The following is a 22,591-nucleotide window of genomic DNA, read 5'->3' on the forward strand; positions in this document are numbered from 1 at the left end:
CCTCACAGCAGGACCCAGTACTGTCTAGAGCAGTGTTTCTGAAACCTTCCCGCTGCTCCACTTGGCTGCAAAGAGCGAAATGGAGCCAATGGGAGCCGCGAGGCTCCGTGGCTGCGGAGCTGGTAAATAAACCGGGGCAGCCTATTAATGTGTTTCTCAAAGTGATTCCGCGGAACCCTTTCAGAAACACTGATCTAGACAAGTGGTCCCCAACATTTTGGGGCTGCTGGGTGCCATGGGGTGGGGCCACTCACACGTCATGCGTCCGGAGGGGGAGCCACTCATGCGCCGCGCAGTCGGAGCCGGCACCGCGCATGTGCCACGCGCCAGGGCGGGCCAGTCCAGATCATGCAGCGGGTGAAGATAAACACCCCGCGGGCACTGCATTGAGGACCACTGGTCTAGACCATCCCGAATAGATGTCTATCTAACCTGCTCTTCAATATCTCCAGAGATGGAGATTCCACAACCTCCCTAGGCAACTTATTCCAGTGTTTAACCCCCCTGACAGGTAGGAAGTTTTTCCTAATGTCCAACCTAAACCTCGCTTGCTGCAGTTTAAGCCCCTTGCTTCTTCTATCCTCAGAGGCCAAGGAGAACAATTTCCCCCCCTCCTCCTTGTGACACCCTTTCAGATACCTGAAAACCACTATTATGTCCCCTCTCAATCTTCTCTTTTCCAAACCAAACAAGTTCAATTCTTTCAGTCTTCCTTCATAGGTCATGTTCTCTAGATCTTTATTCATTTTTGTTGCTCTTCTCTGGACCTTCTCTAATTTCTCCATATCTTTCTTGAAATGCGGTGCCCAGAACTGGACACAGAACTCCAACTGAGGCCTAATCAGCGCAGAGCAGAGCTGAAGAATAACTTTTTGTATCCTAGAATGAATGTCATCAGTGCCTGCTGACTTGAATACATCTAACTTACCTATATATTCTTTAACCTGTTCTTTCCCTAGGGTGTTAAAATTGCATTGAGTGACTGATCATCATTAACCTTTTCAGTGAAGTATGAAGCTAAATAGACATTCAATAACTCAGCCTTGATGTCATCAGTTATTAGCTTGTAATTCCTTAAGATGAGGAACTACAATTCCCTCTCATCTCTCCTGCTTCTTATGTATTTAAACAATTTCTTATTATCTTTTATGTCCCTTGGTAGATGTAACTCATTTTGTGCCTTATTCTGTGTTTTGTCTCTCCTTGTGCTATTTTTTCATATCCCTCCTTTTTTCCATTTTGTGTAGGATCCTTTTTTGATTTTCAGCCCATTCAAGAGCTTGATATTTGGTAGCTGTTTATAGCTGTTAGCTCCCTATAGCAGGCAGGGTCCACGGCACTGAATGTGCTGTCTGCAAGGAGGAAGGAGAAAATTTGTTCCTCTTGGTTTCTGAGGACAGGACAAGGAGTAATGGGCTTAAAGTGCAGCAGGGGAGGTTTAGATTGGACATTAGGAAAAAATTCCTAACTGTCAGGGTGGTCAAATATTGGAATAAATTGCCAAGGGAGGTGGTGGAATCTCCCTCTCTGGAGATATTTAAGAACAGGTTAGATAGATATCTGTCAGGGATGGTGTAGGTGGAGCTTGGTCCTGACTTGAGGGCGGGGGGGCTGGACTCGATGACCTCTTGAGGTCCCTTCCAGTCCTATTATTCTATGATTCTATTCTATGATTTGTGATGTTCTAAAGTGAATTTGATTTTCCCCAGGTGATCCCAGTATGAAGAGTGGCAATGGAATTCCTGCTCGCTGTGTGTACCTGGAGGAAATGGCTGCAGATCTGGATGAACAAGATTGGCTTGACATGGAAAACATTGAACAGGTATCACCATTTTTCGGTCAGCTTTCTCAGGTTGGTATCTGGCAGTCCTAAGCTAAGGAAGGTGCAGTGAATAATAAGCAGGTTCCTGATTGCAGAGCATCCCCTCGAAGGTCCAGTCCCAAATGGGTGTTTAATGATTCCTATTTAAAGATTAGCTACACATAAAAACATTAATGATCGAGGAAGAGAACTTGTGCACATTACTGAGAAACCAGCGAGCTCAGCTTGTTCGTTTGTTTGTTTTAGACTAGGCTAACAATAGACCTTCTTTTGGTAGTCTGATTTGGAATGCAGTTGCTCTAAAGAGCCAAACTGGCTGCATTCTGGTGCTTTGTGAAGAAAAACTTCCTTTTGCTTGCTTTAAACTTGCTACCTATTCATTTCAATTGCCAAATGGAAATTATTCCTTGCCAAATGGAGCAGGTGTCATTGGGCTTCTGTTCACAGCTTTTGCTGTGAGATTTACTGATGCTATTAGTTCTTATAGTGCACCAAAAATCTGGCTATCAGCAGCTAATTGTAACTTATAGTTTGCTCCTTCCCTGCCCAGCATGTAAGAGTTTACCTGCAAATGCAGACTTGCTCACTAATTGTCTAATGTGCTGCTGCCGCCTGTGACCATTGGGCTGGCGGTAACTTTAGGCTTATGTAGCTAGGGACTTTGGAGTGTTTATGGGTTCCCAATACTAGCTCCTCCTAGTGGCTGCAGAAAGTCTGCTGCCAGTGTGAGAGACTAAATGGGAAGATACAGATTAGGAGTATAGTGAAGGGATTTTAGCCATTCTTTAACTACGAATTTCTCTGTCACTCCTGCAGTTTAATATGCTGGGTCCACCTCCTGGAAGGTGAGAATGCCTTTGCTTATAAGAGCAGGCATGTGGGAGTTGGTGCTCCAGTACTCCGCTCTGCCACTCTTCACCTTATCAAAACATTGTAAGCAGATGGGCTCATCTGACTGCAGAGTCAGACTGACGCTTGCCAGCTTTGTTGGCAAAGGGCACAGATGCCTATTAGTAAAAGAGCTGTAAAGTTTGAAGGTGGATGGAGAAGCTGGTGGCCTGGCAGACTGGAAAAAGTCTGAGAACCCCTGGTCTGTCCCTAAATTCTTTTCATTTCTCAGCAGGGAAGGAAAGCCTAACGGGCAAAAAACAGTTTGTTGGGAGGGCGGGGATCGTGACTTTAGATACTTGGGATTCTGTGTTTTCAGTATATTTAATTATGTGTCTAGGCACTCTTCACCCGCTTGCTGCTCCAAGAGCCAGGAAATCACCTGATTTACATGACCTGTGTCAGCACGCAGAATCTTTCAGCAGATAGAGATGCAGGAGAAAAACAGATTCTTCGTTATCTATATGCCTGTTTCCAGAGAGCAAAGGAAGAGGTAGGTAGGCAGCTTTGGGAAAATGAAATAGCATCATATGCAGTCTACTTACTCATGTCAGATCAGTAAGCTGGTGGACTATCCACATATACCAGTACGCTTTCGGGGACATAATTCCTTCTGTCTCGCTGTCTCTCTCTGTGCAGATAACCAAAGTGCCAGAGAACCTGCTCCCCTTTGCAGTTCGCTGCAGGAACCTGACTGTGTCGAACACTCGCACTGTTCTCCTTACCTCAGAGATCTATGTCAACCAGAATGTCTATGAGCAGCTGGTGGACCTGATGCTGGAGGCACTGAGAGGAGCACGTAAGTTTATAGACACGCCTCCTCCTCCTGGTGGATGAGTTAGTTTCAGATGATCAAATATTATTGCTTTTCCTTTCCACTTCATAACAAGCCCAGTTCCTCTGCTATTTAAGGTCCAAGCTTGACTTTGAAAATCAAGTGAGCCATGTAAGCAGAAGATACTCTAGGCATTTCTTTAAGACTAATAGGGGGAAGTTTGCCTTTAGAAAAATTTCAAAGCGAAAGTAAGACCAGGTGATGCTAGCAAGGCAAACTGACCCCACTAATAGAGACCATGGTGAGTGCAAAGCTGACTTAAGTTAACTCTGTCTTGTCTTTTTGTAAACATAATAGGTAAAATCCTGGTGCCCTTGAAGTTGAAGGGAGTTTAGCCATTCTTGAATGGGGCCAAGATTTCACACACTATAAATCCAAACTTACAAGTTATCTAAGGAGCAGGGAATAAAAATAAGCTGTTCAGACATCTTAGAAAAAGATCATCTGACTAGGTCAGGAATCTTAACTAATATTTTAAGCTCTCTGGATAGACCTGACTTGTGAACAGGAGGCAGTCGAGCCAGAAATGGGATGGAGCCTCTAAACAGCTCAGTCCTCTTCAACACAAATCTGCTGTTCGCTTTTTTGGATGCCCCTGCCATCGCCCCAGAAAGGCTATCTCTATATGGAAGAGAGTTCACTTTTTATGGCTCTTTCCCTGATGAAGTGGGTCTTTCCTTGTTGGCAAACAGTAAGGCTCAGCTCAGTCCTGGCTTGTGCTGGGTCCAGGACCTGCCCCTGCTGCAGCTCTGCATTTAAAGTGTATAAAGAGCCAAGCAGGCAGCTCAGCTTACTTCTGGCTCATGCTGGGTCCAGGAGCTCAGATCCCCCCTCTCTCACCCCAGAAAGGGGGTGCTGCCACCCCATGGCGGCTGCTGCTGCCTCTGTATTTAGAGGCAGCAGTTGGGGTGGCAGGCAGCTGGGCCGCAAGGGGAGCTGGTTTTTAAACCGGCTCTCCTTGTGGAGCAGCTCCCACCTGGCCCCCTGTGCTGCTGCCTCTGATACAGGGGCAGCAGCACATTGTGGTAGGGGCTCCTTGGAAGTGGAGCTGGAGTGCACTGGCTGCCAGCCCCACCCCCAGGGACTATAGAATAGTTGAGTAACCAATAAGAATTCATGAGTTATTCAAGAATTAATCGACTATTCAATTAACTGATATTTAATATCCCTAGTATTTGCAGAATAAAACACTGAGGCCCCCCTCTTTTATAAAGGATTTAAAAATCTATGGGGCAGTTCAGATACCTTTAGTTAATGTCCTTATGCCCTCTGAAAATACAATGCTGACCACTTGGCTGCAGGGAAATGTGTCCAGTGATAAGCATGTTTTTAATCTCCTTATCAAGCACAATTGGTTCTGCTTAATACTGCGTTGAGAATTCTTATCTCTTGATTAATTTTATCCCTAAGCAGTCAGGGTCACAGGACTCTCTAGCTATGGCTTGTTCAAACATCAGCTAATCCAGGCAGCCCATGGCTAGTATTTGACAGTATGGTGTTTTATCATACTGGTGAGGGATTGTAGTGAGATATTAATGGGCTGAAGCCACTAAAAATACTTGGAGTATTTCTGTTAAATGTGTTTTTTCTATTCTCCCCCCTCCCCTCCCCTCCTATCCCCACACACACACACTCTTTTCTTCTTTAATTAGATTTTGAAGATGTGACTGAGTTTCTTGAGGAGGTCATAGAAGCCTTGACGATGGATGAGGAAGTACGGACATTTGGGGAGGTCATGGTTCCTGTGTTTGATATTCTGTTGGGTCGAATCAAGGACCTGGACCTTTGTCAGATCCTACTGTACATGTATCTGGATATACTCCTCTATTTCACCAGACAGAAAGCTATAGCACAGGTAAGCATGTTGGAGAGCTGGTAACAGATGTCAGCTATCCACTGGAAAAGTGCTGCATAGGCAACAGCAGAGCAAGTTCCCACTGATATGCCCCTGCCATCGCCCCAGAAAGGCTATCTCTATATGGAAGAGAGTTCACTTTTTGTGGCTCTTTAACTCTGAGCCTTACTGTTTGCCAACAAGGAAAGCAACTGAATACACCCAAATTAAAACGAGAAGTTCTATGATCCTAAGTCCTGTGGCACCTTATAGACTGACAGGTTTATTGGAGCATAAGCTTTAGTGGGCAAAGACCCACTTCATCAGACGCACATAGTGCCTGTATATTTATACCTGCCTCTGGAATTTCCACTGCATGCATCTGATGAAATCTGTTAGTCTATAAGGTGCCACAGGACTTCTTGTTGTTTATGCAGATTCAGACTAACACGGCTACCCCTCTGATACTGAATACACCCACGGGCCAGTGAGTCTGATGTAGATGTGTCTTCCTGTGCAGTGGCTAATGGCTTTTGCTTGGCTTTGTTACTGAATGACAGACTGAATTGGACAGGGCTCCCATTCTGCTCTGGTAAATGTGCACTCTGAAGTGTGTTGCTACGACCCACGCATTTCAGCTTTTAAGGGATTGTGCATGCAGTGTCCTACCTGGTTCACACATCCTATATGTATCTATCTTGATCCTCTATGAGAAAAAACAAAAGAGAGAATGAAATAATTTGTTCCCCCCATTCCTTCTTTATTAAACTACTCCTACTGATCTCTGACCGCTCCCAAGTCAGCAGGCTCTCTTTATGCGTATATGAACAGTAGCATGCAGATCATCTGTCTCTTTAGGTTTTTGTAGACTACATTCAACCAAAGGACCCCACCAATGGGCAACTGTACCAGAAGACTCTGCTAGGAGTCATCCTGAGCATCTCCTGCTTGCTGAAAACTCCGGGTGTAGTGGAGAGTCATAGCTACTTTCTGAATCCATCCCGATCCAGCCCACAAGAGATCAAAGTGCAGGAGTCCAACATTCATCAGGTGGAGCTGAAGTACCACTTTCTAATACTGAACTCCAGTGTGCCTGGCTAAGGAAAGGATCCCTTGTAATGGATTTCAGGAGATCTGGGCTCTGTTCAGGTTCTGCCATAGGATGGCTGCGTGACTTTGGGCAAGCCACTCCACCTCTGTGTACTGGGATGTTGTTTTCCCACCTGTACAATAAGGATAGTGCAGATATCACAGGGTGTTGGGAGAATAACTCCATTCATATGGGTAACATGCTTTGAATCGCTCGTGTGGAAAGTGCTGCAGCAGTGCAAAATCTTAGCGAGTACAAGTACAAAGGTTCCCCATAGAGAGCCTGAACCCACATCAACTGGCTCCCAGTCATGTGCCCTACTACAAAATCATTCTTCCTCCCAGCGACCTATAAAAACCTTTGGTTTTCCTTTCCATTGAAACAATTCATTGTATTTCTTAGCATGTCTTCCTGGCTTTTATCTGTAGGCTTCAGGGTTGCTGTATTCACCATATGTTGTCTTTGACGGGACAATGTTAAGGGGTCATGGGAGCTACAAGTAAGCACCTTTGGGTATGCCTGCCCTTCAGCTGGGAGCATGCTTCCTAGCATGGGGTCACCAGATTCGCACTAACCCTCCCCCCCCCCGCCCCCGAGCTAGCACACTAAAAATAATTGTGTGGACCCACAACTTAGGCGCGCCTCCTGAGCACAGACCCAAGGGACAGGTAAGTTTGGACTTAGGTGGCTAGCTTGAGGAAGCAACATCCACACTGCTACTTTTATCAGAGTCTGAGTCTGTCCAGCTGGGCGAGGAGGCTAGCTCCCAGCAGCAGGGAAGGCATGCCCTAAGAATGAATACTGTGTACAGATGTGGTCTCCTCACCTCAAAAAAGATATTTCGGCCTTGGAAAGGGTTCAGAAAAGGGCAACTAAAATGATTAGGGGTTTGGATCGGGTCCCATATGAAGCGAGGCTAAAGAGACTGGGACTTTTCAGTTTAGAAAAGAGGAGATGGAGGGGGGATATGATAGAGGTCTATAAAATCATGAGTGGTGTGGAGAGGGCCGATAAAGAAAAGCTATTTATTAGTTCCCTAAATAGAAGAACTAGAGGACACCAAATTAAATTAATGGGGAGCAGGTTTAAAACTAATAAAAGAAAGGTCTTCTTCACAGAGCGTGTAGTCAACCTGTGGAACTCCTTGCCAGAGGAGGCTGTGAAGGCTAGGACTATAATGGAGTTTAAAGAGAAGCTGGATAAATTCATGGAGGTTAGGTCCATAAAAGGCTATTAGCCAGGGGATAAAATGGTGTCCTTTGCCTCTGTTTGTCAGAGGCTGGAGAGGGATGGCAGGAGACAAATCGATTGATCATTGTCTTTGGTCCACCCTCTCTGGGGCACCTGGTGCTGGCCACTGTCGGCAGACAGGCTACTGGGCTAGGTGGACCTTTGGTCTGACCCAGTACGGCCGTTCTTATGTTCTTAAGAAGAGTAGGATGACCTAGGAGCTCTCAGACCAACTTGAAAAGTGCAAGTGAAATGGACCTTTTCAAAAATTCCTTCAGTGACGGTTTGGTTTTTTTATTAACAGTTTATGGCCCAGTTCCATGAGAAAATCTACCAGATGTTGAAGAACCTGTTACAGCTCTCTCCAGAGACCAAGCACAGGATTCTGTCCTGGCTTGGAAACTGTCTCCATGCTAATGCAGGCCGTACCAAAATCTGGGCTAACCAGATGCCGGAGCTCTTCTTCCAGATGTATGCCTCGGATGCCTTCTTTCTGAATCTAGGGGCTGCCCTCCTGAAACTGTGCCAGCCATTCTGCAAGCCCAGATCTCCTAGGCTTCTCACCTTCGACCCCACCTACTGTGCCCTGAAAGAGCTGACTGAAGAGGAGAGGAGAAGTAAGAATGTGCATCTGAAAGGTAGGTATGCTAGAAATGCTAGGCTCACCTTGCTTCCATATGGGCTCATGTGCACTTTGTCTCCCCTACAAAACGATACCTCCTGTCTCTTCAGGAGGAAAAGGAGGCAACAAATTAGGTGGGCTGTGGTGGAGTCAAGAGAAGCTGAAAGGTTAAAATATCACCCACACCAAGCTGGGTCTTTCTGACTGCACTGAAGTCCCCTTCCCAGACCCAGCAGGGCAGGGTCAATTCACTGGTGCTTTTAATTTCTTCAAGGCTTGGAAAAAGAAACGTGTTTGATCCCAGCTGTGACTGAGCAGGATCCAGGGTTTGCCCACAGCTACAATCTGGTGACCGAGAACCTAGTCCTGACACAGTACACCCTCCATTTAGGATTTCACAGGTAACTCGCCTGCTAGTCCAGGAACCCGTTGTTATGAACAGTGTTGGTAACTGGGAGAGTGCCACACAAACTTGTATTTCTTATGGATGCTTTTTAAACCAGGATGTCTGCAAGTTTATGGGACAGATTCTTTTGCCGAGACTCAGGTAATATCTGTTGTTCTCAAATAACAGAAAAATGCTAAATTAAGGGACAGGTGGCTTTTTTAAGTACTGTTCTGTATCCAAAGGCCCAGTACTGTTAGGTCTGTTTTTCTGACTATTCTGATGACACCTGTGCTCCAAGCTGTAGATGACAAATCAGCATGGGGCTTATTTCCCCTGTGCTCAGATAATAGCTGCCAGGCCTTATCTTTGGGTCTGCTGAAGAGATGGAGCTCTGCTTTGGCTTTGAACCAGGGGTCCATCTCTTCAGTTAGACCCAAAGATAATGCCCAGCTCCTGGCCTTGGTAGTTTACATTATCATTTTCATTGGCTGCTGTGATCTTTCCCCAGGAGAGAAATGGCCCAAATCTCCTGTCTGTACCGGAGAGCATCTCTCTCTCTGGATAGAGTATTTGAACTGCCATAGTGAGTGGGCTTCATTTTCAGTAAGTTAGGAGGATAATTGGCTGCTCTTCTCAGGAAGTGCAGGAGGCTAACGCGTACTGATTGCTTAGCCTCCCACTGTGAATAGCTACCTGGATACTGCGGGGTCACCAGTGATCCAGGCGTACTCACCTTCCATATGATTTATTTTCTAAATATCAAAAAAGCCAGAAAAGTTATACAGATGGTTTGTTGCTGGGAAACAAAGTATCACCTTGCGGGCATCGCCACATTACTTAGAACATCCGGGACTCTGCTAGACTGAGAGGATGTACAGCTGCTTAGGCCAAGCTAGCCATCCGGTGCAGAGTTAGCACTGATGGATCACCAGAGTTTTCATTCTCCAGATTAGTTTGTAAGAGAGCTCCTTTTCTGGAACTGCACCCTCCCAGTCCTTCGCTGTCTGATTCTGGTAACATGCCGTTCGGCAGACCAGCAGACAGAATTATTCGTGGTGGATAATTTGAGGACAGTGGATTTAAATAATGCTCACTCAGTTACAACCATCTTTCTGCTTATTCAGATGGAATGGAGCAGTTTGTAAAGCTGGTACCATGCCCTGCTTTTTTCTGCCTTCTCAGCGACTTCTGCCAGTTGCACACCACCACTCAGTGTTCTGCACATAGGCATGTTTAGGATCTCTGTGGGCCATCTGTACTAAATCGATTCTCAACTTCTCCGGTATTCTCATCTTTGTTCTGTGGACAGGTTGCATGATCAGATGGTAAAGATAAACCAAAGCCTTCACCGGCTGCAGGTAGCCTGGCGAGAGGCTCAACAAAGTTCCAGCCCTGCAGCAGACAGTCTGCGGGAGCAGTTTGAACGCCTGATGACTGTCTATCTCTCCACCAAAACATCCATGACTGAGCCACAGATGCTACAGAACTGCCTGAATTTGCAAGTGTCCATGGCAGTTCTCCTGGTCCAGCTGGCGATAGGAAACCGAGGCACTGAGCTTGTAGACCTGACGTTCCCTTTGCCAGAATTGAAGCACAGTGCACTGGCTTACGTTCCAGGTAGAGATCACTGCTTTTCATTAAGACCAGCGCACCACTAACAGAGAGGGTGAAGGAGTCAAAATAGCTTTAGCACCCTTTTCAGTTTGCATTATTTATGCAGTAAATGGCCTGTCTCTTTTGGAGGTGCTGAGTGCCTGCATTTTGCAGGAACTTGCAAAATCAGGGCTGTAGGATCTGTACAGAAACAAGGGGAAATTCTGTGCCAAAATGTCCAAAGCCCAGATAACAAAGTGACATGCATCATAGAAATGCCTGAGAGTGTGAACTTGTGGTTCTCAACAGATTGTGCACAGCTGGGTTTGCATCGAATGTGCACTGCATGGGGAATTGTCCATGGAAATTCTGATTTTCCTGGAAGTGATGGTGGTGGCCCAGTAGATAGCACTGCTCCATCTTAGCACTGAACCAGTTCCCCTGATTGTTAACAGGATCACTGTACTGGTGGAAGTGCTGTCTTTCTGATGAGACAAACTAAGGTTCTGGCCTCTTTTAAAAGTATCAAGCACTTTCTGTAGGAACTGGAGAGTCTGATGTTCTGCCCCATCCAGTTGAGGCAGAATGTAACCACACATCATTAGCCCTGCAGTTTCAATTGGATATGGATCCTTCAGATGTTGTTTACAATTATGCACTGCTACACAGCTGCCAAATTTCACCCCAAAGTGACTTGCCTCCATGGTTGTTAAGGATTCGTCGACTGTCTAATAAGCATTTGCTTATCAGATAGTCTGTGGATTAGTCAACTAATTAATTTCCCTCCCCAGCCCTTGCTGCCTCTATAAGATAAAGGCAGCAAAGGTGGGGAAGGGGTACTTCAAAGTGGCAATGCCACACAGCTGAGCCAGGGATCAGCTGTGCAGCACTGTCACTTTAAAACACAGAAGTGCTGTGGAGCCTGGGGTCAGCTGGGGACTCCCCAGCTGACTCTGGGTTCCACGCAGCATTTCCCTAGAACCCAGGATCACTCTCCAGCTGATCCTGAGTTCTGAGGAAATGCCACACGGAACCGGGATCAACTGAGGCGTCTCCAGCTGATCCCAAGCTCCACAGCTGCCCCTTTGAAACACTGCCTCCACATTTCAAAAGGGCAGATGAGGAGTCCGGGATCAGCTGGGGACTCCCTAGCTGACCCTAGGCTCTGCACGGCATGGAGCCCAGGGTCAGCGGGGGATTCTGAGTCCCCCACTAACCCCAAGCTCCATGAGGGCACTTCCGGCACCCGCATGCAGCCCAGAGTCAGTGGGATTTCCTACTGGCCCAGGCTGTACTGGAGTTCCGCATTCCTCCTTTGAAATACAAGTGCCTATCGACTAGTCGAGTATTGGATGGAAATTCCATCGACTACTTGACTAGTCAGTTAACCGCAATTTAACATCCTTAGTGGGGTGAAGTCATCTTAGTGAACAATAAATCTTATTGGTATGGAGGACTTTTAGGGTTATATATGTAAGTGCAAGTTGTTCCTGTTAGGTCTAGGGATACAGTTTGTACAGGCTGTGCTGGCTTTCTCAGTAATTGCTTCATTTTTTTTATTGGCATTAAACTACCATGTTAATTTTAATCACCATGAGAAGCACAGGGGGGAATCCCACAGGGAAGGCTAGAAAAGAGCGTCTGATGAGACACTAATTTTTATGACTTCTATTCGCAGAATTCTTTGCTGATAATTTGGGTGATTTCTTCATTTTCCTGCGGCGGTTTGCTGATGACATCTTGGAGGCTTCTGCTGATTCTCTGGAGCACATCTTTCACTTTGTTACTGTTTTCACGGGTGATGTTGAGAGGTAAATACCTTTGCAGCCCTTTGTCCTTTTACACTTACTGAAAAGCATCCAGAGACAGAAACAAACAAGTACAAATCATAAGGGGTGTCTTGAGGTTTGATGTAAACGTTAATGACTCCGCTGACCCACCTGGGGACAGCAAAGAATTCTGCCCACTAGAGGCATCCTAAGCAAAGACCTTTGTCCCAAAGCGCTTGGGTTTCATGTAAGACACAAATGGGAATCCAGCATCTGTTTCCTCATTAATGGCAAATTACTGTAATGTTGGGAGCCTGTCTAGTTACAGCTCTTTGTTAGTGAACTTTGAGCAATGATGGAATGCCTGGCACTTGGATTTCCATTAGATGTTGTTTTTTAGTCTTCCCTATACGTCTCCTGAAGCAGGAGACTGAAGTGCGTCCTTCAAAATTGTTTTCACACACAGGTTTGTATGTTTGTATTCGGGAAAAAAAAAAGAATGTTCACAACATTTCCCATTGCAGGGAGAAGTGCTGGGGCCTCGGGAGGCATAATCCGCTGCAGGCGCAAGTGGGGGGTGTAGAATAGTGTGTTCACATGTAACAGATAAGGTCAGCACATCTTGCTCTATCTGAAAAGCACCTGGAAAATACTTCCTTTTTGTTGTGCGACTACTGCCATGCTGCCTCAAACAAGGAAACAAATGTATTGTGTGTGTACAGCGGAACTTGGATTTAGTGAGCACTACATGTGATCATTTGGCTAGGGATCAAAAATTACCTTCCAGAATTCAGTGGTGCCAATGTGTTTGCCCCTCATTTACACTGATCACTGGGGCTTTTGATTATAAGGGTCAGACTGAAAGAAATTTCAAATCTGACTCATATTTCCGAAGACCAGAAATCATTGTGCACCTTTTTATTGGTGTTTAGCTGCAAGTGCACAACATCACAACAAAAGGCAGGGACATTTAGTGCGTTATAAGGTGGGTGGCCTGTGGCACTAGGGGACAGACATTCAGAAATGAGTGCTTGCAATTCCAAGTTAAGGCACCAGGAATTCTTAAGTGTACTGCACCTTTGAAAACCAGAACTTATGTACCTGCAGAATGTGTGCTGTCTTGGGAGATTTGCTTTGTCTGTGTCTGACTTGGGAACTTTCCTGTTTTATGGAATTGGGTGTCAAAACAGGTTATCTAAATCAGCCTGGCTTTGTTATTTCTGAGACCTCTGTTGCCGGGGTGTTTGTTGCCTGAGCACCAAACAAAATCATGAGCTGACTTATTGATCCTGGAGGTAAGATATCCTCGTGTACACTGTGTTCATGCTCTTCATTTGTTCCTATTTCTGTGTGCAATCACATTCATGGCAACAGTAGGGGCAGGTAAACTTTGTCTTCTGCCTGAGGCGGTATTTGCCATTCCGCAGTATGGCGTTTGGGAGACTTCTTTCACTGACTCTCTGTGCAGTCTCGGCCCTGTGCTCTACCTCTGTAGTGGGAACAGTAACACTTACTCACCCTTGCTGAATGCTCTGTGATAGATTAGTAAGAGCTCTGTGCAATTTCAAAGTACTTCTGATGTTCTATAAATAGGGGATGGAAGAGTTACACCGGTTCAGCACGTAGCTGATATAACAGAAAATTTGCCACCTATATTGGACTAGGGCAAAAGAGCCACAACGGATGAGCAGGCACAAGCATGCAGTAGTGTGCCTCACTGAGAGACTGCTTCTCTCGGATAAGCCAAAATCTTCAACCTTCACTCTTCCTATAGTCCTTCTCTCGGAGGATTAACCGCTAGTGACTGAGAGCGATCACGGCGTGCTGTTGGGAATGCAGGTGCTTTCGATTAGGTCAGAAGTTTGGCTGCAGAAGGATAGCGTGCTCAGCCAGTCCTTTGGGATTCTCTTTGGCCAATCAAATTCCCCTTTTTGCTCCAGACTGCCCCAATGTATCTGTGTTTCTTTTCCAGAATGAAGAATCCTCACCTACGAGCCAAGCTGGCCGAAGTGTTGGAAGCAGTGATGCCTCACCTGGATCAGGTCCAAAACCCCCTTGTTTCCAGCATGTTCCATCGCGAGCGAGTGTTCTGCTCCTACCTACATGCTGCCCGTCTGGCTGAGGCACTTATCAAGGTCTTTGTGGACATTGAGTTTACAGGTGAGCAGGAAAGGGGAGGGATTTGTTTCTTGCTCTGAGAACAATCAATGAGAGGCTATCTGCAGGCTTTGACATACCTTGTTCTATTCAGTGGCGGCCCGTCAATACCAAGAAAAACGGCCGTTGAGGGCTTTGGAGGCGGGGGCGCCGATCGTGCATTTCGTTTACGGCGCCAGTTGCCAGCAGCTCATCTAGGGCCGCTCCTGGTTCTATTGACAGTGATGCACCAACCCCAACCTAGTCAGGCTTGGTCATATCCATTAGACCATATTACACAGACAGCTCTCTAGCAAAAATGCAGTTGTTCTGAATTGCTGATGTAGGCAAAGCTGCAACATGTCTTGAAAACACATGCTCTGGAAAGCTGCATTTCATGGTCTAATCAAGTCCCCTTAGGTAGCTGCGCCCACTAGGAGTTCCACCTTGCTCCCATTGAAGGCAGTAGCAACACTCCCATTGACTTCAGCTGGACCTGCTCTATTCAGTGGGAAACGAGCACATTTCCATACTCACAGACCTTCCATAGGTGGCTTTTCTCAGAGGCCACTTCAAGACAGTCGTATTCTTACAGCCCTCCATCTCAGCCAGCAGCCTAGTCAGGATGCTCTCCTCCCTCTGGAGCACTCAGTCACAGAGCAAGAATCACAATGGGGCAAGGAGAAGTGTTCCTGTTCCTCAACCAACCAAAGTCCACGTATGCTGCCTCCACAACATTTCTGCCCCGTTTCCCAGACCTGAGGCTCAGTGTTCGACTGGCCCTGGCACACTCATTTTATCCTGTGCTCTAACTTCATTATCGTACATTCTGAGTGCTCATCCCAAGAGGCGTCCAGCAGCTCAGCAGACTGCCTCAGCACTGTTTGTCTCACAAGCCCAGCGGTTAACCCAGCTCCCACTGAAATCAGCGATAGCCTCGCTGCTGACGTCTGTCGGAACAGCATGGAGCTCTTTGCTAGTGGGGAGGCGGGGAGATGCTCAGTGCTTCAACTTGGTTGCTCCCTCTGAGCTGATGGTGAGCACCATGTGCTATTGCCAACCACTGCCAGCACAAACAGGGAAATCCCAAGAGCTATTAGTGACTGGGGCGCTTACTTCAAGGGAAAATGGAGCAAAAGCATAGGATGTACCACTAACTTTGTAAAAGTCTGTCTGTCAGCTTTCAAAGGCACGAACATTGGTTTCTGTCCTGTTTCTTTGAGACAAACTCTCCTGGTTTTAAGGTCTATTTCTTCTGTTAACTTTAACAGCCCCTTTAAAATAGTTCAGGAACCTCTCTGATGTCACAGGTTGGGAGCGCTGAGCATTAACTAATGCAGACTGGTTGCTTTAGTTGAGTAAATCTCGCTAAGTGCACATAAAATAGTCCCGCTCTGTGAAGCGTATACAGTATTGGAGCTGCATCGCAAGAACAGATCCGGCAAAAAGGAGTCTAGTGATAGTGGCAAATTGATATTTGAAAGTAGCATTTAATCAGCTCTTGCTTCCTGGCGTTGGCTGCATTTCAGGAGCTTGCTGTGACAGTTGTTCCTTGTTGAGCAGGGTGCACTGTGAAGTCAGCTTTAGATTTTTCTCAAGGACTTGAGCAGATGTTGCTCTTCTCCAGCCTGATGCTAAGTAAGCTCCTGTCATTGACAGGGTCAGCTCCCTGGGAGACTTACTGCAGCATCGAATCTCACACATCGCTGGGAATGCAAAGAGCTCCACAGCTGTGAAGAGCTCTAGAGATGTTAAACCCTGTGCCAGTGCTTGCTGCTTAGTTGAAGCTCCCTCTCCCTTTTGCTTTTGTTCAGGGGATCCCCATCAGTTTGAGCAGAAGTTTAACTATCGTCGACCCATGTATCCCATTCTCAGATACATGTGGGGGACAGATTCATACCGGCAAAGCATAAAGGTAAGCTAATATATGCACCTCTGTGGCTTGTTTGGTATGTACAGCACCGTATAGTGTCATGTAACTCAACACTTCCGTTTGCTCTGTGGTGGAGCACTAACTCCTCCATTCTGCGTGTGACTTGTAGGGTCTGGCTGATTATGCCTCGGAGAACCTAGAGGCAATGAACCCTCCTCTCTTCCTGCGCTTCCTTAACTTGCTCATGAACGATGCCATTTTCCTGCTGGATGAAGCCATACAGGTAGGGCTTGGAAGGTGTCTTAGTTGTGGAAGTGGAAGCAGGCACAGCTCCTATATGTCAGATGGCTGATGAAGGTATCAGACCTATATCCCTCACCTTAACTCCTAGTGAGGTCTGTCTGCATCGGATGCTCTCCAAGCAGTTTGGCAGAGTTCAGCCAGACTGATCATCTGCTCAGGAGAAACCCAGAGGTGGAATAGGGAGAGATGCTGGAGAGCATAATTGAAGGGCTTTTGGACTGGGGGCTAGAACTCCAGGGCTCTGGCAGACCAGGTTCGGTATCAGGTTGAGGAGGCTAGAGAGGGAGAGGAAGCCAAAACCAAGGGAAGGATTTTCAGGTCAGGACTGAAGTCCGTTGGCTGAGTTGTGAGGAAGTCTGCCTGTTGCTTATGTGAACTATAACTGGCTCATGTGAGTCTTCTTGCAGCTTGTGATCATCAAATCCCTCTGGCCTGCTTTGCAAATGCCTTGTTATTTTAGCAGAGATGTTGCCGTCTCAAGACAGCCTCCTCCTTTGGGCTTACAAGGCATCAGACCCAGATGAACTTCTTTGTCCCTCGTGTGTGATTATTTTCTATCCACATCTTTTGAAGCTGCTGCTTGCTACTAAAAAAAGGGGCCTTGGAAGCTCAGTTGTATGTCCTGTGGTGGAAGTGTGAGCCTGGCAGTACAGATGTGATCCACCTGCCTGAGTGTTTTTTAGGCTGTTCCTAATGTTGCTTTGCTTTAAAAGAAGGTGCTGTGTTTTTGTTTGTTAAATACATGTGGTCATGGGAGCCCTGTGTAAGCGTGGAGAGAAAAGCTCCTGTCATTGACAAGGTTGGCTCACAGTGAGACTTACTGCTGCCTGGAACTCTGCAGTGTGAGATCAGGAGAGCAAAGAGCTCCACAGCTGTAATGAAACTTCCAAGTTACTTCTATGTTGTGGCTGAATCTGATTTAACCCCAAGGAATGACATTGTCAATGAATCCTCTTCACCCTTCACTTGGTCCTTCTCCACCCACCTCCCACTTTTTAGCTCCTACTTTCCTCTTTTCTTTGTGAGGCCCCAGGGAATTGCTGCTTATTCGGTTGCAGTGAACGAGGCCTGTTCGGAATCTGTCAGTCAGCAGCACTTCTGCGGGTAGTAGGAAGCACGTGAGAACTTGTGCTGACCTGGCAAAGGAGAAGCCTAGTCTGGAAAGTAGGTTCTATTATAACTGGCACCCAGAACCCTGGGCTAAATTATTTCCTTTCTTGATTTTGGTTTCACTGTGTAATTGGCGCTAGTGAAAAATACCCAATTAAAGTACCAGAGACTTAAACCCTCTGTTTATCAACAAGCCACATTCATTACAAGCAGCAGCAATTAAGGCTTTCCCCCAAACTGCTCTGTCAAGGGGCTTCAGCCTAGCCTCAAGGGAGGTGAGGAGTGCCTCCACGGTCCAATTCAACCCAAGTCCCTTCCTTAGGTTGCTAATTTTGTAGTGGAGTTTATCTGATGTGCACATGTGCCTTCTGGGTCTAGGAGATTTCCCAAGACCTACTGAACTCATGGAATAATTTCCCATGTAAGAGAGGATGAAAGCATTCTGAGCTTGCCAGGATTACTAAGTAGACCACACTGCTCAATTCCTCTGCTTTATCTTTACAGTACCTCAGTAAGATAAAAGTTCAGCAGATAGAGAAGGACCGTGGTGAGTGGGACAGCCTGTCCCCAGAGGCTCGTAGGGAGAAGGAGTCCAGTCTGCAAATGTTTGGTCAGCTGGCTCGCTTCCACAACATCATGTCCAATGAAACCATTGGAACTCTGGCCTTTCTGACCTCAGGTATGGACAGCAAGCTCTCGTAGCTGGGAATGGGAGAGTGGCAGTGGTTGGGGGAGTTTTGCCTGGTTTAAGGGGTTGGTGCAGAAGGGTTGATTTTTATTTTGATGCTCAGAGAACTGTTGGCTTCCATTCCAGAAATTAAGTCCCTGTTTGTGCATCCTTTCCTTGCTGAGCGCATCATCTCCATGCTGAACTACTTCCTGCAGCACCTGGTTGGCCCTAAAATGGGAGCATTAAAAGTCAAGGATTTCAGCGAGTTTGACTTCAAACCCCAGCAGCTTGTTTCTGACATCTGTACCATCTACTTAAACCTTGGGTATGTGAGGGTATGAGAAGCTGCGGGGGAGCAACAGTCCTGGAGAACAGGACCCCTATTGCACAATGGATTCACATTGCTGGGTGGCAAAACAAAATTATTTCTGGATATTTAGTCTACTAAATCCATTAGCGCGATGCTGCTGAGCTGCTCAGGACCAAATTCTACTCTGAGCTGACTGCAGTCAGCATAAATCCAGCCAGACATTAATTTCGGTTCTAAAACTTGTTTTTAAGCCATCACCCGCCATCTGAACAATTAAATCTTTAAGCCTCAATGGGAGACTACAAATAATGGAGAATCTGTGAATTAAGTATAGCAGTCTTTTCAATAGGAAATCTGACCAGTATCATGCATTTTTATGTGATCTAGGTAGCTCTGATTACACTGGGAGCTGACCTCTGCTAGCTATGATTGTGTTTACACATGGTTGTGGGTAGCAGAATTCTCTCATGATCCCCTGTCCAGTGTGGTGGTTTTGTATTTTGTGATATTTTTGTCTTGTCTTTTTTTTTAATTATGGTAACCACTCTATGCCATACATTGGCTCCTTGTAGCATAGAGAACCTCCCCTTCCCCCATCCGCACTAGCCAGGGAAAACACCTACAACCTTGGCAGCAGTAACAGACTTTAAATATGGCTGTAGCTAGTGTAAAACCTATCCGAGCATAGAGACGGTCTAGGAGAAACTACTCAGCTGTTACAGTGAGGTGTGTCTCCTTTCACATTGCCATCTCCTGTGTATATTTTACTGAAATAATTCAGCTGCTGTGTGGGGAGATGTCTCTGCAATCTCGCAAATCACTCTTTCCACAAATCCCAACGCTTATGTTCTTTTTCTTTCTGTAATTGTGGTTCAGCGATGCAGAGAATTTCTGCGCCACGGTGCCCAAGGATGGGCGCTCCTATTCGCCGATGCTGTTTGCTCAGACAGTCAGAGTCCTAAAGAAAATCAATAAGCCTGGGGACATGATCGTGGCTTTCAGTAACCTGGCCGAACGGATCAAGGTGAGAGAGGAAAAGGACGACACTATTGGTGCTGTCAGCCATTTATCAATGCTTCTGCTAAGCAGAGTTCTCTATTGATATTTCACTGTGAAAGTTCTTGAATGTGCCCCTCGCTTCTTAACTGATCTCTCTCTCTCTCTCTCTCCCTTGCAAAACCCACTCACATTCTTCAGTCTCACTCTGGCTTCCCATCCCAGTATACCTCCTGGGATTCTCGCCCATTCACCGGGTCATTCTGTTCACTGACTCCACTTCCCTGTTTCTTTGCCCAGGCAGCCCCATGTCTCCTGGCTTCTTGTCACATTTATTTCCCATTCCTCCAGCCATTGGTTTCCAGTCTCTTGTTCAGCCAGTCCAAGTCTCTTCCCACCCACTGACTCCCAGCTTCCCTCTCCCCTCCAGTCTGCCCCTCATCCTCCTCGTGCCAGTCTGTTTCTCCCACCTCTGCACGGTCTTCCTTGACCCCCTTCGCATTCAGACTAGGCAGCTTCCTCTTACTGCCTGGGTAGCAGCAGCAGCAACGGCACTGAAGGTATGTCTGCACAGGGATAAAAGGCATGTGTCTGACCAGGGTCAGCAGACTAAGGCTTGCAAAGCTGAAAAATCATTGGCGCTAAAGCTCTGGGACTCTGTGAATGGGAGGATCCTAGATTCCAAACTAAGCCTCAGTGTCTACACAGCAGTTTCTAGCCCTACTGCTTGAGCCAGCCCTACTGTGGATCTTTTATTTCTACAAATGCAGAAGGGAGAGATTCTCTCCTGTTCCTTACCATGCCCAGACCTTGCATAGCTCACAGCAGCGTAGAGGTGCAGTTTTGGATAAACTCTTACTCAGACCCAGGCTGAGGATGCCCAGTGCAGACAGAACTTAAAAATTAAGAGATTTCTAATGAACTACAATCCCTCTTTCCCCCCCACCCTGGCCAAATATGAGCAGAATCTTACAAGGATGGCAAAAGCTGCATCCCTGATACCCTGGCTACCTCCCCACCAAATTTCAAGCCCCTACTCCAAAGTGTGGTCATACTAGAACGTTTCAAAGAAAAGTTTGCCCGAATATTTTTAAATGGTAAAAACGACGTTTTCCTTGCCTTCATCTTGGAGCTGGCTGAACAGTTTTGACTGAAATTCTCCACACACAAAAAAATTAAGCCTAAGGCAGACACCAGCCATGTAAAAATTCAGCACAAACAGTTACAAATTGGCAAAGTTATAAGGAATGAGAAGAGGGTCTTAAAATATGAAGGGTGCATAGGGCAACATGAACAATAGGGTTAGAATTCCACCTCCACTTGTAATATGTGTACATAGCTTTGTAAACGTGCAATGTTTTACAAACCAATAAAAGATTATCCCTGATGTGAAGAGGTTAGTATGCTGTACAAGACAGTAAGCTGTAACAACTTCTGGAAATCCCCTCAGAGCTAGCCTGTCTCAGCTTCCACAAAGGTTTTGCTGGAAAATTAAAACTATGATGCTAATCAGTAACGATAGCCATGCTCCTCCAAAAAGCTTCCACACCCAATTTTGCCCTACAAGGCTTCTGTCCAGACAAGCAATAGCTGACAACTGTCTTCCAATAGATACTTATATTCTTAATGTTTTTGCTGTGTCTGAAATTGAAACCAGGAACTGATTTACATTTTGATGATATTTTAACAACTGTAACTATGCAAATGAAAGAACCATTAGACTTCTGGAGTTTGCAGAAGCAAAGCTGTGCACCCAGTGTTTATTTGCATGCCACAGCTGCGATATGTTATCTGGGTTCCTGCTGTTTCTTAGCCATCTTGGTGTCTGAGCTCTGGATATAAACCAAAAGATTTGGCAGAGCATCTGGTTATGTGCATGGTCACCTTCTGCCAGATAGTTTACAAGTAAGAAGTGGTGCCAGACTTTCTGCATTGTTAGGCTCCTCTCCTTTGTGAATACGAGAATTTAAGCTGCTTGACAAATTTTCACAAAGCCTAGTGTTAGTAGCTGTGCATGTATCTACCAGTCTCTTGCAGATCGACAGCAGCAAGAAGAGGAGACCTATGCAGATGCGTGTGATGAATTCCTGGATCCTATCATGAGCACTTTAATGTCTGACCCGGTGATCCTGCCATCTTCCCGAGTCACTGTGGATAGGTCAACAATAGCCAGGCATCTCCTCAGGTATTCAAGAAAAGTTAATTGCATCTGAATGAGGAGTTCAGCGATTCACTAAGAGCAGAGGATCCGGGTCCCTGGGCAAGTTGGGAGGAAGTTGGCTTTGTTCTCCCAGAAGGGGCAGGGCCTTGGGTTCAAGAGGCAGGGCAGGGGCAGTCAGCTCTGAATGCTGCCCAAATTGCGGCACATCTAGGGTTGCCAAATGGTTTAACCAAAAATACCAACCCCCCCCCCCCCCACACACACACACCAAAAAAAAAAACCATCAGGGAAAAAATTCTTTTAGGGGAAAAAAAGGTGGGAGACCAAAGTTGTTGAGCCAAAAAAAAAAGGATCCCGAGAGTTATTTAAAAAAAAAAAAAAATTAAAAAACCCCAGCATGGCCCCTTTAAGACCAGGTGCTGGGCTCTGCCTCTCCTAACAGGCTGCCGGCAGCCGGTGGCCATCTTCTCTCCCTGCTCTGGACCAGACAGCTCCTCTGCAGTATCAGGTAAGTGAGAGGGATGGGCTGGACCTGGCCCGGTTGCTGAGTGTGTATAGGGTTGCCAGGTGTCTAATATTAACCCCAACAGTCTAGTATTTTCACCTCCTGGCAAGGAAAAAAAATTCAGAAAATACCAGATGTCCTGTATTTTCTGATTTTTTTTTTTTTTTTTAAACCAGACAGGAGGTGAAAATACCAGACTATCCGGGTCAATACTGGACAACTGGCAACCCTAGGCATGTCCCCCCCCGCTCTAACCCTCAGCGCTGTCTGGAACGTGAGACATGGGGCTCCAGCAGCGATTAAAGGGTCCGGGCTCTTTTGAATTATCGGACCCTGCAGTTTGCTGGGGAGGAGTTGGTGTTTTTGCTGTCAGAAGTTGGGACAGGACCACGTGGCCATTCCCATGCATGTGTACAGCCATTCTCCTTTACAAATTTCCCACGGTTATTCTAGAGC

General features: G+C 46.3%; 1 protein-coding gene across 3 annotated transcripts in view; it reads left to right on the forward strand.

Moving 5' to 3' along the window:
• The window catches only part of UBE4A (ubiquitination factor E4A), a 33,472-nt gene that overhangs the window by 8,901 nt on the left and 1,980 nt on the right, over nt 1-22,591 (forward strand). For 2 of the 3 annotated variants that reach the window (XM_075909788.2, XM_075909789.2), the window contains exons 4-19: nt 1,710-1,822; nt 3,051-3,203; nt 3,350-3,509; nt 5,198-5,400; nt 6,238-6,429; nt 8,004-8,337; nt 8,596-8,722; nt 10,019-10,326; nt 11,981-12,113; nt 14,044-14,231; nt 16,022-16,122; nt 16,250-16,363; nt 17,998-18,172; nt 18,308-18,488; nt 19,350-19,497; nt 21,497-21,654. In XM_075909788.2, coding sequence (XP_075765903.2) covers nt 1,710-1,822; nt 3,051-3,203; nt 3,350-3,509; nt 5,198-5,400; nt 6,238-6,429; nt 8,004-8,337; nt 8,596-8,722; nt 10,019-10,326; nt 11,981-12,113; nt 14,044-14,231; nt 16,022-16,122; nt 16,250-16,363; nt 17,998-18,172; nt 18,308-18,488; nt 19,350-19,497; nt 21,497-21,654 — 2,788 coding nt within the window. The remainder of the gene's footprint in view (nt 1-1,709; nt 1,823-3,050; nt 3,204-3,349; nt 3,510-5,197; nt 5,401-6,237; nt 6,430-8,003; nt 8,338-8,595; nt 8,723-10,018; nt 10,327-11,980; nt 12,114-14,043; nt 14,232-16,021; nt 16,123-16,249; nt 16,364-17,997; nt 18,173-18,307; nt 18,489-19,349; nt 19,498-21,496; nt 21,655-22,591) is intronic. The other variant, XM_075909790.2, reaches the window with a different exon arrangement.

The sequence above is a fragment of the Pelodiscus sinensis genome, chromosome 25, assembly GCF_052426305.1.
Source record: "Pelodiscus sinensis isolate ZL-2025 chromosome 25, ASM5242630v1, whole genome shotgun sequence".
Lineage (NCBI taxonomy): Eukaryota > Metazoa > Chordata > Testudines > Trionychidae > Pelodiscus > Pelodiscus sinensis.